The 13,446-nt window shown below is 40.8% G+C and overlaps 1 protein-coding gene across 1 annotated transcript in view; it reads left to right on the top strand.

Annotated features, from left to right (window-relative positions):
• ehbp1 (EH domain binding protein 1) overlaps positions 1-13,446 on the top strand; it is a gene marked incomplete at its 5' end in the record, with an annotated part of 139,893 nt that overhangs the window by 91,638 nt on the left and 34,809 nt on the right. The window contains 5 exons of the mRNA XM_083898167.1: positions 1-151; positions 2,405-2,659; positions 5,235-5,392; positions 10,671-10,809; positions 11,269-11,369. Coding sequence (XP_083754293.1) covers positions 1-151; positions 2,405-2,659; positions 5,235-5,392; positions 10,671-10,809; positions 11,269-11,369 — 804 coding nt within the window. The remainder of the gene's footprint in view (positions 152-2,404; positions 2,660-5,234; positions 5,393-10,670; positions 10,810-11,268; positions 11,370-13,446) is intronic.

Raw genomic sequence — 13,446 nt, 5'->3', positions numbered from 1 at the left:
GAGCGTGATGCAGAGCGGCGAAGACAGCTGAGAGAGCGGGCCAGACAGCTGATAGCTGAGGCTCGATCCGGAGTCAAGATGTCTGACATGAGCCTGCTGGATATGTCCAGCACTGAGAGAGGAAAGGGCAGCAGAGGAAGCCCTGCTGCTGGTCAGTGCACCAACACACACACACACACACGCACACCAGCACATGCCACACGTACAGGTGTGAATGCACCCTATATACAATGTGGACACAGATCCGGTCACAGCGTAACTTGGTCTAATTAATTAGGACAACATGAGTTCTGCTCACAAATGATCACTTGAGAAGCATATTCCAGGATCAAACTGAGAGCTGACCCCATTGTGATGAATGGATCACTAGAAACAGGTGGTAATACCAGGTCTAAACAGGGCCACATTCAAAAGTCAATTTAGCCTTCATGGGCACACAGTGTTTGTTGTTGTTCTTTATTTATTCTCATTTACATGCTTTCAGAATTTGATCATAAAAGGAATTAAAACACACATGCTCGCACATAATAATACTTGTTTTTTAAAAAGAAAAAAAAAGAAAAGTCACACTAGCATGCTTTGACACACTCACTTTTTTTTCATAATACACATGCTCACACATTTCCATTATGCACTCTGAAGGGGTTCTGCTTAATCCTCAGAAAAAAAACAAACAAAAAGTCATTTGACAACAGCTGCAGGTCTAAAAAGCACCTCCCTCATATTCAGAGCAGCAGTTCACCCTGCGACTTTCCCCCGCCTCGCCTCCTTTACCCAATTATTGTTAATCAACACAACATATTGTGAGGCCAAATTATGCACAAAATACCACACACTTCTACATTTAGAGGTGCACAAAACAACAACACAGCACTGGTGGCGGTGGTGGTGGTTGTAGTCCTTCTGGCACACAAGGTGTGGATTAAAAAAGTACAAGGTGAACGCATAAGATATTTTTCAACACACAATCAAAAAACACAAAAAAAGTCAATACAACGTGAAGTGAGATGAGCAACTTGTTAGGTAGAATGACAGAAAAAAGACGGTGAGGAGTAGGGAGGGTACCACTTGATTTACTTGCTCTTTCAGCTTTTCTGAATTGGACTAATTGTTGGTCTCATTAAAAATGGAGTTGGAGGAAAGAACGGAACGAAGGAGGAGGAGGAGGTAAAGAGAGGAGAGAAATGCTGTGGGCTGTGATACACAAGGCCTCCCGAGCAGAACGGCTAATCCTAGCCTCCATACTCCCTCTCTCTGTGTCTCTCTCTATCTCTCTCCCTCTCTCCCCTCAGCACCATTCACGGTCCTTTAATGCAGCTCAGACTGCCCCCTCCAAGTGTCTGCCCGCAAAGAAACTTTCCAAACTCCATCACCATGGCCTCCTATTAATTAGGCCTGAGCCAGCCACGCAGGAACGGTGCTTGCTAGCACGCTCCACATCGCAGCTAGCAAATTAGGAGGAGGAAAAAAAAAAAAAACAGGAAATGCTGTTAGTATGATTCTCTCGCCTTCTCTCTTTGTTCTCTCTCCTGCCTCCCCACCAAGTAGTAAATAGCAGAGAGGGGAGCTTGCATTGTCAGATGCTGTTTACTGATTGTTTTGTTTTAATCCGTGGTGGGTTATCCACGCAGCCAGAACTGCTCAGGTCTCCATTTGAGTTTCCTCTAACATGTTTCTTCTTTTGTTCCTAATATAGAGGCCCCTCAGAAAACTTTTATGACATCGTTTTCATAAAAACTTCCCTGTGGTTTTTATGATGACGTGTCATTACAGTGACTCTACACTGCAATGTTTGGTTTTAGACAAACATACCAGCATTGTGAGGTCAGAGGCGTGACTGGCTCTCCCTCATACACAGACATCATTTTAGCTTCATGACAACCTCCACATCTGTCAGAAGGATGAAACAATGCCCTCCCATCTGGTGTTCGCATTGTAGAACAGCAAGCCTTAAAAAGAAGCAATATTGCAACTGATCTTTGAATGATGCAAATGAATTTGTTTTAGTTTCTCTTACATGGTATGCATACACCAATCAATCAAATCCCACATTATCACTCAGATCTATGGCCTTTTAGAACCATGAGGTTGGTTAGATAATAGATTGATACATTTTCTGTTGAGTTGACTTAATAATTATTTTTTCAAACAATCCTGTATCTAAAATGAAAATGATTTTTTGATTCATGGTGACTTTTAGATGCAGGGGAAAATATATACCCTTTAAATCAGAACAACCTAACTAACTAACTAACTATCTATCTATCTGTATGTAAACTAACCAGGCTTTTCTATTCTCTATATTCGTCTCCATTTTTGTTTCTATTTTTCATTTCCTAACTCCTTGACTTCCACCCTTCTCTATTTTTTTCCATTATTCTCTCCCTCCACACCATCACCACAGATGTTTTGGATGGAGTGAGAGGTCATCACAAGGATAGTGATGAAAAGGGTAAGGAGGAGGAGGAGGAGGAGGAGAGAGCTGAGGAGGACAGGCTTCATTTTGCTGGTGCTGATGATGATGATGATGATGATGCTACTGTTGCTGCGTTTGCACTGGATACTAACCCACTGCCACTGGAGGCCTCAGTTCCAGCCACATCCAACACCCATGGGTCCCTGGAGCTTACTAACCCCAGCTCTGAGCTAACCTCTCTTGGTAAAATCAGCGACTGAAGTTGCATGGTTGAATGTGAAGTTTGACTTTTTCTGCCTGTGCCTTTTTTTGACACATTTACTTCACATTGATTTATTTTAAGAATTTCTTTCACATATTCCTTAATTATTTACAATTTGTCAATTAATCACTCGCTCCTTACTCACTTGCTAATGCACCAGAGAATTAATGTCTTAAGACCTAAGTGAAACTGGAAAGTGTAGTATAAAAATTATGTCCTTGTGTCATTCAGTACATTTACATTAAAAATTATTTTTTTACACAAAGGGCACTCAATATGCCAACTACCCACTAGCTAAAGTTGTTTTGGTCTGCGATGTAACGGCCAGTAACCCTAACCCATCACCATCTACTATATCGGAGGCAAATGCCCTTGTTTAACTAAATAACTAAACTCCCTGCAAGTTTTTGTATACCGTGACAAGGACAGTCGTCCAATTAAACGGTAGCTTGATTTAACTGTGCATGGAGTGTGATACTGCAGCTTATCTCCTCTAAGCATTCACAAAAGACCAGGCATGTAGACTGAACTGCCCTCATAAAAATTTAAAACCACTGATCTGATCTAAGCTTTACTTACCCACTTATTCACTTTGCAACTCACTTACGCTCTCATCTGTCACTCCTAACCTTGGTGCATGCTGTCCATTTCGTTTTTGTGAATTAACATCTGGTAACGTCCTATTGTCGCTATACCCATTAATGCTTCACAAGAAACCAGCGCCTGCCTACTACAGTGTTGTTTCATTCCCACTAACAACTTCTTTAAGTAGTAATTAATAAACTGTGAAAAGTGGTCCCCAGACAAATAAAATCATATCTTCAGGAAAGCATTTGCTCAAATCTTCAGAGGTAAACTAATTAATTTGTTTTGTTTTTAATTCGTTATTTGCGTCCTCACTTTCCTGCCGATGTGAGATAGGTGCGAGTACAGTGAGGGACCAGAAAAAAAACAAACATGAAAACAGACAATTGGTTCCTCCAGCTTTGAAGTGCATTATCTCCGCTATTTTTTTGTGTGTGTTTTTTCCTCACTCTCCGTGTTCCTTTTTTCTTCCTTTGGAGCTGGTAATTTTCATGTAGACTTGAAAGAAATGGAGGGTGGCGATTGTATCACTAAAGGAGCTGATACCACACTTAAACTCAACGAAAATGTTCAGTGTCAGTCATATTTTTCCAGCAGCTCAGGTCATTCACTCCTATACTCTGTGTTTGGTTTACGTGTGTTTTGGCACATATTCACATTATGTGCAGCATACGAGTCTGTTAATATGTTTCCTTATATAAGCCCAAGCGCAAGACATCAAGTGTTCGGCCTCTGCATGCATCATGATGTGCACGCCTGTGTGTGTGTGTGTGTGTGTGCGTGTGTTACAGGGCAAATGACACATGAAACGGTTGCCCTCCTGGTCTTTCATCTTCTTCAGTGCAGTGGTCTGACCTGGAAGGGAAGCGGTGGTTTCCAGTCCCTGGTTAAATAAACCTGTACACAACCACTGAAAAAACAGACGGAGGGAGACTGAGGGAAGGAACAAAGAAGGAGAAAGACAGGAGGGAGGGGTGTGGGTTTGACAGATAGAATAAGATGAGTCAATGGGAGGACTGCTCTTGTGAAAGATGGTAAAGTTTTACAGTGTCTAAGAGAGAGTTGTGTGGAGCTGATGGGCTTAATCAGCATTGTGTGAAATCACACATCACAGCTTTAAAAGCAGCATTTTAAAATATTTGCATCTGAAACTCACAGACTGTCATTTGGAAACAATATTATTATGTGCAGTCGGTCATGCTCAAGTTTTTATTTGCATACTATGAAAATATACATCATTTTGTAGTACCAAATCACAACATACATTATCTCAAGCACATAGTAAGGCAGAAATATTTGCAATGTTATATATTAATAATATAATATTATAGGGAGAAGAGAAAAGAGATGCAAGAGATGCACTAGGCATCAGTGGAGAGGAAAAACCTCCTTTTTAACAGGAACAAATCTCTGACACAACCAGACTCATCGATGTGCAGCATCTGCCTCGACCAGTTGGGTAGGAGGAAAAATGGGGAAAGAGGAGATCTGGGGGAGAGAAAAAGGAAGAGACCAGGAGCAGATATACTGTATAACAGTTGTATCAAGTTACAGGTTTAGACAAGACAGTTCTGAATCAGTTATGACATGTTGATAGTACTTCATTTATATCACAGTAGCATAGATGTGTTTCTAAATGAATTATTTAGAGGAAGATTGTGTTAAAAGAAGCACATAGTGAAAACTAATGCAGTGTAATACAACTTGTCAAAAGCTCTACTTTGAACATGCTTTTCTCAGTGGGAATAGACTTCCGAGGAGAAAGATTTTGAGTGAACCCACTGTTTGTCTTTGACTTCTCCTCCATCTTATCATTGTGTGTGTGTGCGTGCTGTATGTGACATTCAGTCTTTTTTCTGTTTGTTTGTTCATTTCAAAAGCCTGTGATTTAAACGGTTAAACAGTGTTTTTTTCTTGACACTTTTAAAGTTTTACTTTGTTCTCATTATCCCTCCTCCTGTCTCTCTCCAGGTACCAACAGTAAGCACGTGGACCTGAAGCTGAAGAAGCTGGTGGAAATCAGCCCAAGAGGAGTCACTTCTCCTTCTTCCCCGTCCTCCACCTCATCCTCATCTTCACCCACTGCTTCCTCCTCCTCCTCCACACTTAGCCCCACAGAAGGACAGGAGGTATGTATCTTACCACTTTTAAAATATTCGCAAGGTACAGTGTCTTTATTTTCCTTTTTTTCCCATGTGTGTGTTTTTTTTTGTTTACCCCTACATCTCTCTTTCCTTTCATCTGTCGCCCTCTCTTTTTGTTTTTATTTTTTTCTCTGCCCCCCTCCCCTTCACGCCACACCATCAAAGGGTCAGTCCAATCAATCGGGTCCGATTGACCCTGGTTGTCGACTGGCTGACCCTGTGTACACATCAGTCACTTGGACCACTTCATGTGAGACTATAGTTTATCCCTCTAGTGTTCATATAAGACTGTCTAAATCCATCACACACACACACAGTGGCATCATAATGCTCTACATAACATGGAGCTGTCTGCTCTATTGAATTTGACCTTTTCAGACAGTTGCCGTGTGTCTGAATAGGTGAGGAAAGGCGGGAGGAGGGGTGATGCTGCATGTGTCTATACCTTCTGATGTGAATATTGAGCCAACATCGCAGTCGACCAGTCTTAACATCTGTTTAATTGATTTTGAATGTCAAGAGGAATAAAGTGAGTGATTGTGTGTATGTGTGTGTGAGAGTGTGTGAGCATGTGTGTGGCTATCAGTATGAGCAAAACCCTCTGTGCTTATGGCAGCACAGGGTGTCTTTGATCATCAATTCACATAAACACCCTCTTGTGTTCAAAGCCTAAAAGGCTTAGACCTTCGTGGAGTGTGTATGTGTGCATGTGTTACCACTTGACCCTCACAAAAGTAGAATCACCATTTGGTTTGACACCAGACCAAATCAGAATCACTTCACCCACAAGTGAGCACATACGGTTCTTGCTCTGGCCATTAATTGACCTCTTGATTTACAACCACAGGTTTTAAGATTTCATCGGGTTATCATTAGTGCATATGTTGGACTTACTGTCAAGAATAACATTAGTATTTGTTAATGAACCTCATATCCTGATCACCATCAAATCAACTAATAATAAAGATTAGTTGTTAGAAGTAGTTGTTAGTGCAACAGATGTGATTTTCATGTCATGTATAATGACTAAGCTAAACTGCTGTATATATCTGCCTGCTATGGTGTGACTGACTATTCGATCAATACCAGTAGTTCATATTATATGATAGATGATGAGAATGAATCATTTCATTACCTTGATCAAGGAGGTTATGTTTTTGATCCACACCTGTCTGTGTTTCTGAGCAACATTTATTTGTTTGTTTATTTCGGGCATATCAGTTAGATCAACATCAGCACACATCATCAGTTTAATTCATACAAATGACCGAAAGGGAAAGCGGGAAAAGCAAACACTTATCTAGTCCCGCCCCCATTACCCACAGAATACACTTTTTTCTTTTCTTTTTTTACTTTTGACAGTTTGACGTAACATGTTTCAGCAACAGTAGCAATCAGGGCTGCAGTCCAGCTCAGGACAGTCAACAGTCTACGTGTATGTCCGTACATGTGTCCTTATTAATCCGTCCTGAGTGGCAACAGTCTCGACTTGTTGCCTGGGATGTCACAGCGTCACAAACTGGTCCAATCGACAGAGTTCCTTTCAGTAGTGTGAATATTAACTTGGATGGTGTGAGAGCCCGTTTCTGCCGTTTTTATTCATCCCTCTTCTGCAGCTTTCGCCATATATGTGTGTATATATATGTGTGTGTGTATATATATATATATATGTATATTAGTCAAGGAGTGTATTTCCTAGATGGACTTTGGAAGGCATCAGCCGTCGGCAGCAGGGTCAGCAGAGAAGTCATGTCTGTGTTAAGTCTCACCATTGTCAGTAATTCTTACGCACTGAACTTTTTTTCACCTTGCTAAAACTTGACTTTTTGAAATACATATAAACATGTTTGTGAAACTCAAATTGTTATAAATTGAATTTGTCAATGTCAGACTAAAAATTTGATATCTTTCATTTAATGGATGTCAAGAGGACTCTGAATTGTGCTTGACATGCAGACAAGTAGCCGCACGCTGTACCAGAAACCACCTTCTCACCTGCTGAATGGCGCATAGTTGCCTCTAGTGAAGTGGCGGTGGACACACTTCATTCAGTAAATCGATTCCGCACGAATGCTTGTACACTATCCTGGGACAATGGCAGTCGTCCAGTTACAAAGTCGAGTTGCAACCATGGCTCGAACTTGACTGTGCATGAAAACTTGCTGACTGTGCTCTCAGGTTGCGCTCTCTAGTTTTAAGTTCACCTCTGTCCTGTAGAAAGTGTTTTTTTAAGTAATTGTTCAAAAATCAGTTAATATCTGTTTCTATGTTGTCATTTAAAAAAAATTAAACTGCCTTGTCCCAGGAGGATTGAATATCCCCAGTCAGAGTGACCTGCAGGAACATTACACATGCACACACCCTCCCTCCCTCCCTCTCATTAGCAATTGTGTGTATGCGCAGCCTCGGTGGCACATGATAAGGGCATGCGATGCTCAGCAGACTGCAACATTAGTCACACAGCACCTTGCATGCACATTTAAAGACTCACACACACCCCAAAAGCACTGTATCACTGCTTACCTCTGCTTACCACAGCGATGATGGCAGCAGCGATAAGAGGAAGTGTGTGTGAGAGAAAAAGAGTAAGATGGAAGACGAGCGGGGGCGACCCAATATCTGCTTGTCCTCGGGCTTACAGGAGGGACAGTGGCAGCAGAGTGTGGAAAGTGTGTATCCTGTTTTTTAAAATGTCAAGTTTTTAGGTTGGACCATACATGTGAGCTGTTCATCTGGGTCTACTTGTAATGTGGCAGTAGTTTAACCCGTTGAAGCCGATCAACCTCTGGTTATAGTCAAGTTCACCTTAGTTAACAATCAGTAATAATTGGATCGGCAGCCTCAGTGTCCTAATCATTCTCAGGGATTTACACTTTAGTCAAATGAACAGTTTCCTGTAGATATTGCAAAGGTTTGCACTTCTTATCAGTCACTAAACTAAAACAAAGCCTCATCAGGAAAATATGACAAAGCACAACAGCATTAATCCAACAAATCCTCTGACATCCAATTACCACTGACTGTTCAACTTTTTTTTTAAACAAACATAGTGAATATTCATAAATATTCTTTTATCAGCCACTTGATGGATTCCTCTCCACAACAGCTTGTAGTTGTACATTAAGAGAGTTACTGAAGATGAAATTGTCAGTGCTCCAGCTGTGACATCTGTTTTACTCCCACTCAATTTTAGATTGTGTTAATTGTGTAAGTTGGCACATACACAAATACACTTTTGTTTCGAGATAATGAATGCCTTTTAAGGCCCTTAATGGTAGCTAATCACACACTCACTCAGTCACTCATCTTCTACTGTATTATCCTCCACATGAGGGTCTTGGTGGTGCGTTGGTGCCAATACCAGCTGACATAGGGCGAAAGGCGGGCTACACCCTGGACAGGTCGCCAGTCCATCACAGGACCACACATAGACCAACCACCATCTCTCACACTTACAGTCAATTTAGTTTCCAATTTGTCTAATTCAATCAAATTTCCTAAAATGTTTAGACTGTGGGAGGAAACCAGAGAACCCGGAGAAAAGCCACACACACCCGGGGAACGCTAACGACTGCACCAACCGCGTGACAGGCTTATATGCCGTTGTAGCTTAAGCAGAGTAATGTTTAGTTTAATTTTGGTTTAAAGCAATTTGTAGATGTTAAACCTGAGAGTGGATAAATTCTACAACGAAAATGTATATATCAAGTTTAACAATTGTATAATATGCAGAAAATATCCTGAAATCATTATATTTAATACAGAGACACAAGGTAATTACCATGTTGAAGATGCTGACTATTTAAACGTTAAGTTGACTGTTAAACATGAAGTAGTGAAGACTAATAAATGGTGCTGGGGGGCGTCTTGAATATATATATAGTATTGATTCTAGATTGAATATTGCTTGTTATAATTGGAGAATCATGAATGCAATTGATTTTTGGGATGTTGCGGAGTCAGCAGTGATTAAGCCGTTGCATCACTTCACAGTGAGTTTTTTATGTTATTGACAGAAGGTTTCAGTTGATGAAGACACTCTGTTCTCCTGCCTGAGTTATCCATTCCCGATGTGACTGTTGCTTCTTGTAGTAGATGGACAGATACATGTTCAGTGATGGCTGGAGAAAATCTGTTTCAATGTAGGAAGTTAAGTATTAAACTAGAATGCTACCCTCCTAGCAGTGAACTGAGATGAGGCCTTTACCTGCTACAGTTTTGCCGCAATCTACCCTCTGCTCTTTCACTGATTGTCAGTCTGATACACATACACAAACAATTCCTTCACACATCCAAGCGCTGGCCTAATGTATAAAAAAAAAAATAATTGGGCATTTTGTATACAACACTTCATAAATAAATTTGCTTAGATTTGACTTGACATGAGGTTTTAAGTGGCTGGTAAACACTGACAGACTAATAGACGAAACAAAGCAAGAACAAATTAATTGCTGACATTGTTTTTGAAAGTCAATAATCTGAAGCTAAACTAACAACTGCCTTTCTTCTGCTTGTTCCACACATCCACACTGTCTTTATTAGTCGGCCTTGCTCTGCCTGACTATCTCCCTCTGTCTCAAGCAGTGGAACACGCTTGCTCTAATTGTCGACTTTATTACACGTTTCGCCATCTTATTAGCGTTGCCACAACGTCAGTCTCACCCCGAGTCAGTTTCTTTTCCACTCGGCTTGGCATATTTGGAGGCCTGGTAATAAAACATTTCTGCATGCTGTTTCTTTGATATTGGGAGAAGCAAGCGTGCAGCTTTTTAACACATGTTCACTTTGAAAACAATAGCTTTTTTTTGCATTTTGCATAATCTGAATATATTTTCTGGCTCAGGGTTTGTTGAAAGTCAAGTTAATTGCCTCCTTTTTGTTTCTCTCATGAGTGTGTGTGTGTGTGTGTCTGTGTGTGTGTGTGGTGTGTGTGTGTGTTCAGATACAATGGAGCTTATATATCATATTCTACCACATTTATCTCATGGCCTGTTATGTGTTTTTGCGCATGAGCTGCCTAATTACTGACATTGTTTTTAAGTTAACAACTTGATGTTAAACCAACTAGTGTGAGTACATTGTTTTGTTTAAGTCTGTCTGTCTGTCTGATGTTATATTTTGTGAGGATCTGTCTTAATGTATTTACTAGTTGAATTTCCTCTTCAGCCATTGCATTTCTTCAGAAATCATTGAGTTTGCTTCAGATGCTTTGGACTGAATATGACACTCACTAAAAACAACATCTTGTTCCGTATCTTCACAGAATAACGCAGAGGAGCTGAGAGCAGAGAGGCTACGCAGAGCAACAGAAAGGTTGCGTAGCCCGGTAGTTTTCAACAAGGACTCTGCAGTCCGTAAAACACAGCTGAAGTCCTTCAGCCAGTATGTGGAGAGCAGACCAGGTTGGTGACAATGCTATACAAACACATGTGCAGTGTGTAAACAGAGTATTTACCCAAGGAGGTATGTTTGTATACATCTACCTCACACCTGATATCAGGTGAGCGACAGGGTGAGTGGCTCAAGTTCTGGTAGTTTGTTTTAACATGATAGTTTCCTCAGATATTTTTGCACATTTCGAGAGCAAATATGAAAACCACCTACACTATAAACATTGGTGAGTGACTCGGTCAGTGACAGGAAGGCATGAAGATAATGTTATTGTTAAGGAGCAAATAAAGTCTGGTCTCAGCATCTGCAGCACTAAACGAACTAAAAGCAGAAATAAACATTGTAATTATAAACAAAAAGGTCAGATCTTGAAGGGAACTCTGTATTATTGCACTTAGTTCAATGACTAATTGATTTATGTACATTTTGCTTTTACATCTGTGATCATATGTCGATTTTCTCTTTTTCAGAAGTGAAAAGACAGAGGTCTGTTCCTGAGGATCTGAAGAAGGCCGAGGAGGATCGGGGTTCGCCAACAGAGATCGATATTCGCAGACCATTTGAAGAGGAGGTTTGTTCTTTTCTCTCATGCTGAACTTTTCTTGCAGGAATACAGTTACATTTAACGTTATCCAATGGGTTACAAATGACTGTAAAAACATAGTTAGTTGTTAGTAGTTGTGATTTGATTTGTGACGTAAATCTTTTAGGTCAAGCTTCCATTTGTAATGGCACCATCAACATATTAATCCCTCTGTATTCTAAGGCAGACATTAGACGTGTGCATTTTTAAGTGGTATAAAACTGGAATCATCAAAAATAGCATAATACATTTTAGCCATTTCACATTCCTTTATATTAATTTTCAGCCCGATATAGTCCCGGAATATCCTAGGTCCCCTTTGGCATACTGTCTCTGACCCCTTGGCATAATAATGTCTATGATCAAGGTTAAGAAAAATCAAGCATTTAGGAGAGGGTCAAAGGTGAGGTCAGAGGTTGTGTCTTTTAATTGCTTCCTCTTGGCTTTTTATTTCCCAGTAGTTAGCTCTTGTTCTGTCTCTTCTATCTTGTCTTAGATAAATCTGTCTATGAACTCCTCACTCCTTCCTCTTTGCTTAAATTATCCTCCTCCTCTTCACCTTGTCCACCTCACACTTTCGCTCCACTGTCCTCTTTTCTCTGCGTAGACATCTAGGTATTGATCTAACACACTGCAACTTTAATTATAACAATAGTTGATATCAGCTGCTCTGCCATTTAGAGGTGCGTGTGTGTGTGTTAGCAGAGAAGTTGTGTGTCCTTCAAGTGAACACACACTCACTCTCTACTCAGCCTGTGTTAGAACTTGTGTGCACAAAGCCTCTGTCAATATGAGTGCTATTATTTCCATGAGTGTGTATGTGAGCGTGAGCGTGTGTGGGGGTGTGTGTATGTGTTTGTGTGTTCCACTGGAGACCATGGGGTGAATCTCTCTTTCCAAGCAGCCATCTCCTACCCTCGACCCTGCACCCTCCACCCCAGTCACACACACACACACACACTCTGACACACACCCTCCTCCTCCCAGAGCCTGGGCCCCAGGGTTAATGGGTGTTCAACCTTTCCATTATCCCGATCAGCCAAGAATTACCTGCTGAATGATGTTTGCATTAATATAATATATATGGTAATTTCCCTCCTCTTAATTACGGCTGGGCTGAGCGCGGCAAGGGGAGTGGGCTGATCATGTGTAAAATTGATTTGCCAAGGAAAAATATGGTGATAGAGCGAGAGCGCGCAAGGAGGAGGAGTAGGGCTTTAGAGCGGGAGGCTGCTGGGAATCAGCACACACACACACATACACACACACATGCACATAGTCACACAGATGCACATACTCACACACTGGAAAGAGTACAGGAAAAAGTGCTGGCCTGGGTGGAATAAAAAACTTTCTCTTTCTCTCTCCTGCTCAGTAGTTCTCCTTCCCATTAAGGAAAAACGGAGTGCATCAGCAATAAAATGGAGATATTTTTCGGATGCATCCTCAGTGGTGAATTTGAATAAACATTTTCCTCACTTGGAGGAGTTTTTCCTGGAGAATAGCAAGCAGCTTGGATACTGAGGTGGTGGTGAAGGGTCAGATATGGAGTGTATATTCAGTGCTTATGATATAGAAGGCCATGCGTGTGAGTGTGTGAGTGACCGCGTGTGTTGTGAAATTGCTGGTATTTGTGCATGGAAGTGTGAATGTGTGGGGTTTTATAGTTTGGTGACGTTTCTGGTCTGAGTTTAGAATGTTTCATATAGTCAGTATGAGATGTGAATCATCTTTTGTGTATTTATTCATATTCAGTGATTATTAGGTTGGGGTAATGGCATCACTGAGGTCACTGGAGGCATGGCATAATAAGTGGTTTGTTCTCATGAACCTGCCCGTCTGTCTCTCCTATCTCAACAGAATTGATTGATGATTTTTTTTACTTTTCCTTTTATCATCAACTCCGGCAAAACTGGTTTGCCACATTACATCAAAAAAGAGTTGAAGTGAAGTGATGATGAGTCGTGACAGACTCCTAAATAAATACACCCTTTTCATAATTAAAAACAAGCGGTGTTTCTTACTAATGATTTACGAACCTACTTTTCCTGTCGGGTAAAAAAAA

The sequence above is a fragment of the Microchirus variegatus genome (assembly GCF_963457635.1).
Source record: "Microchirus variegatus genome assembly, chromosome: 11".
Classification (NCBI taxonomy): Eukaryota; Metazoa; Chordata; class Actinopteri; order Pleuronectiformes; family Soleidae; genus Microchirus; species Microchirus variegatus.
This window is presented reverse-complemented; position numbering and strand designations above follow the sequence as displayed.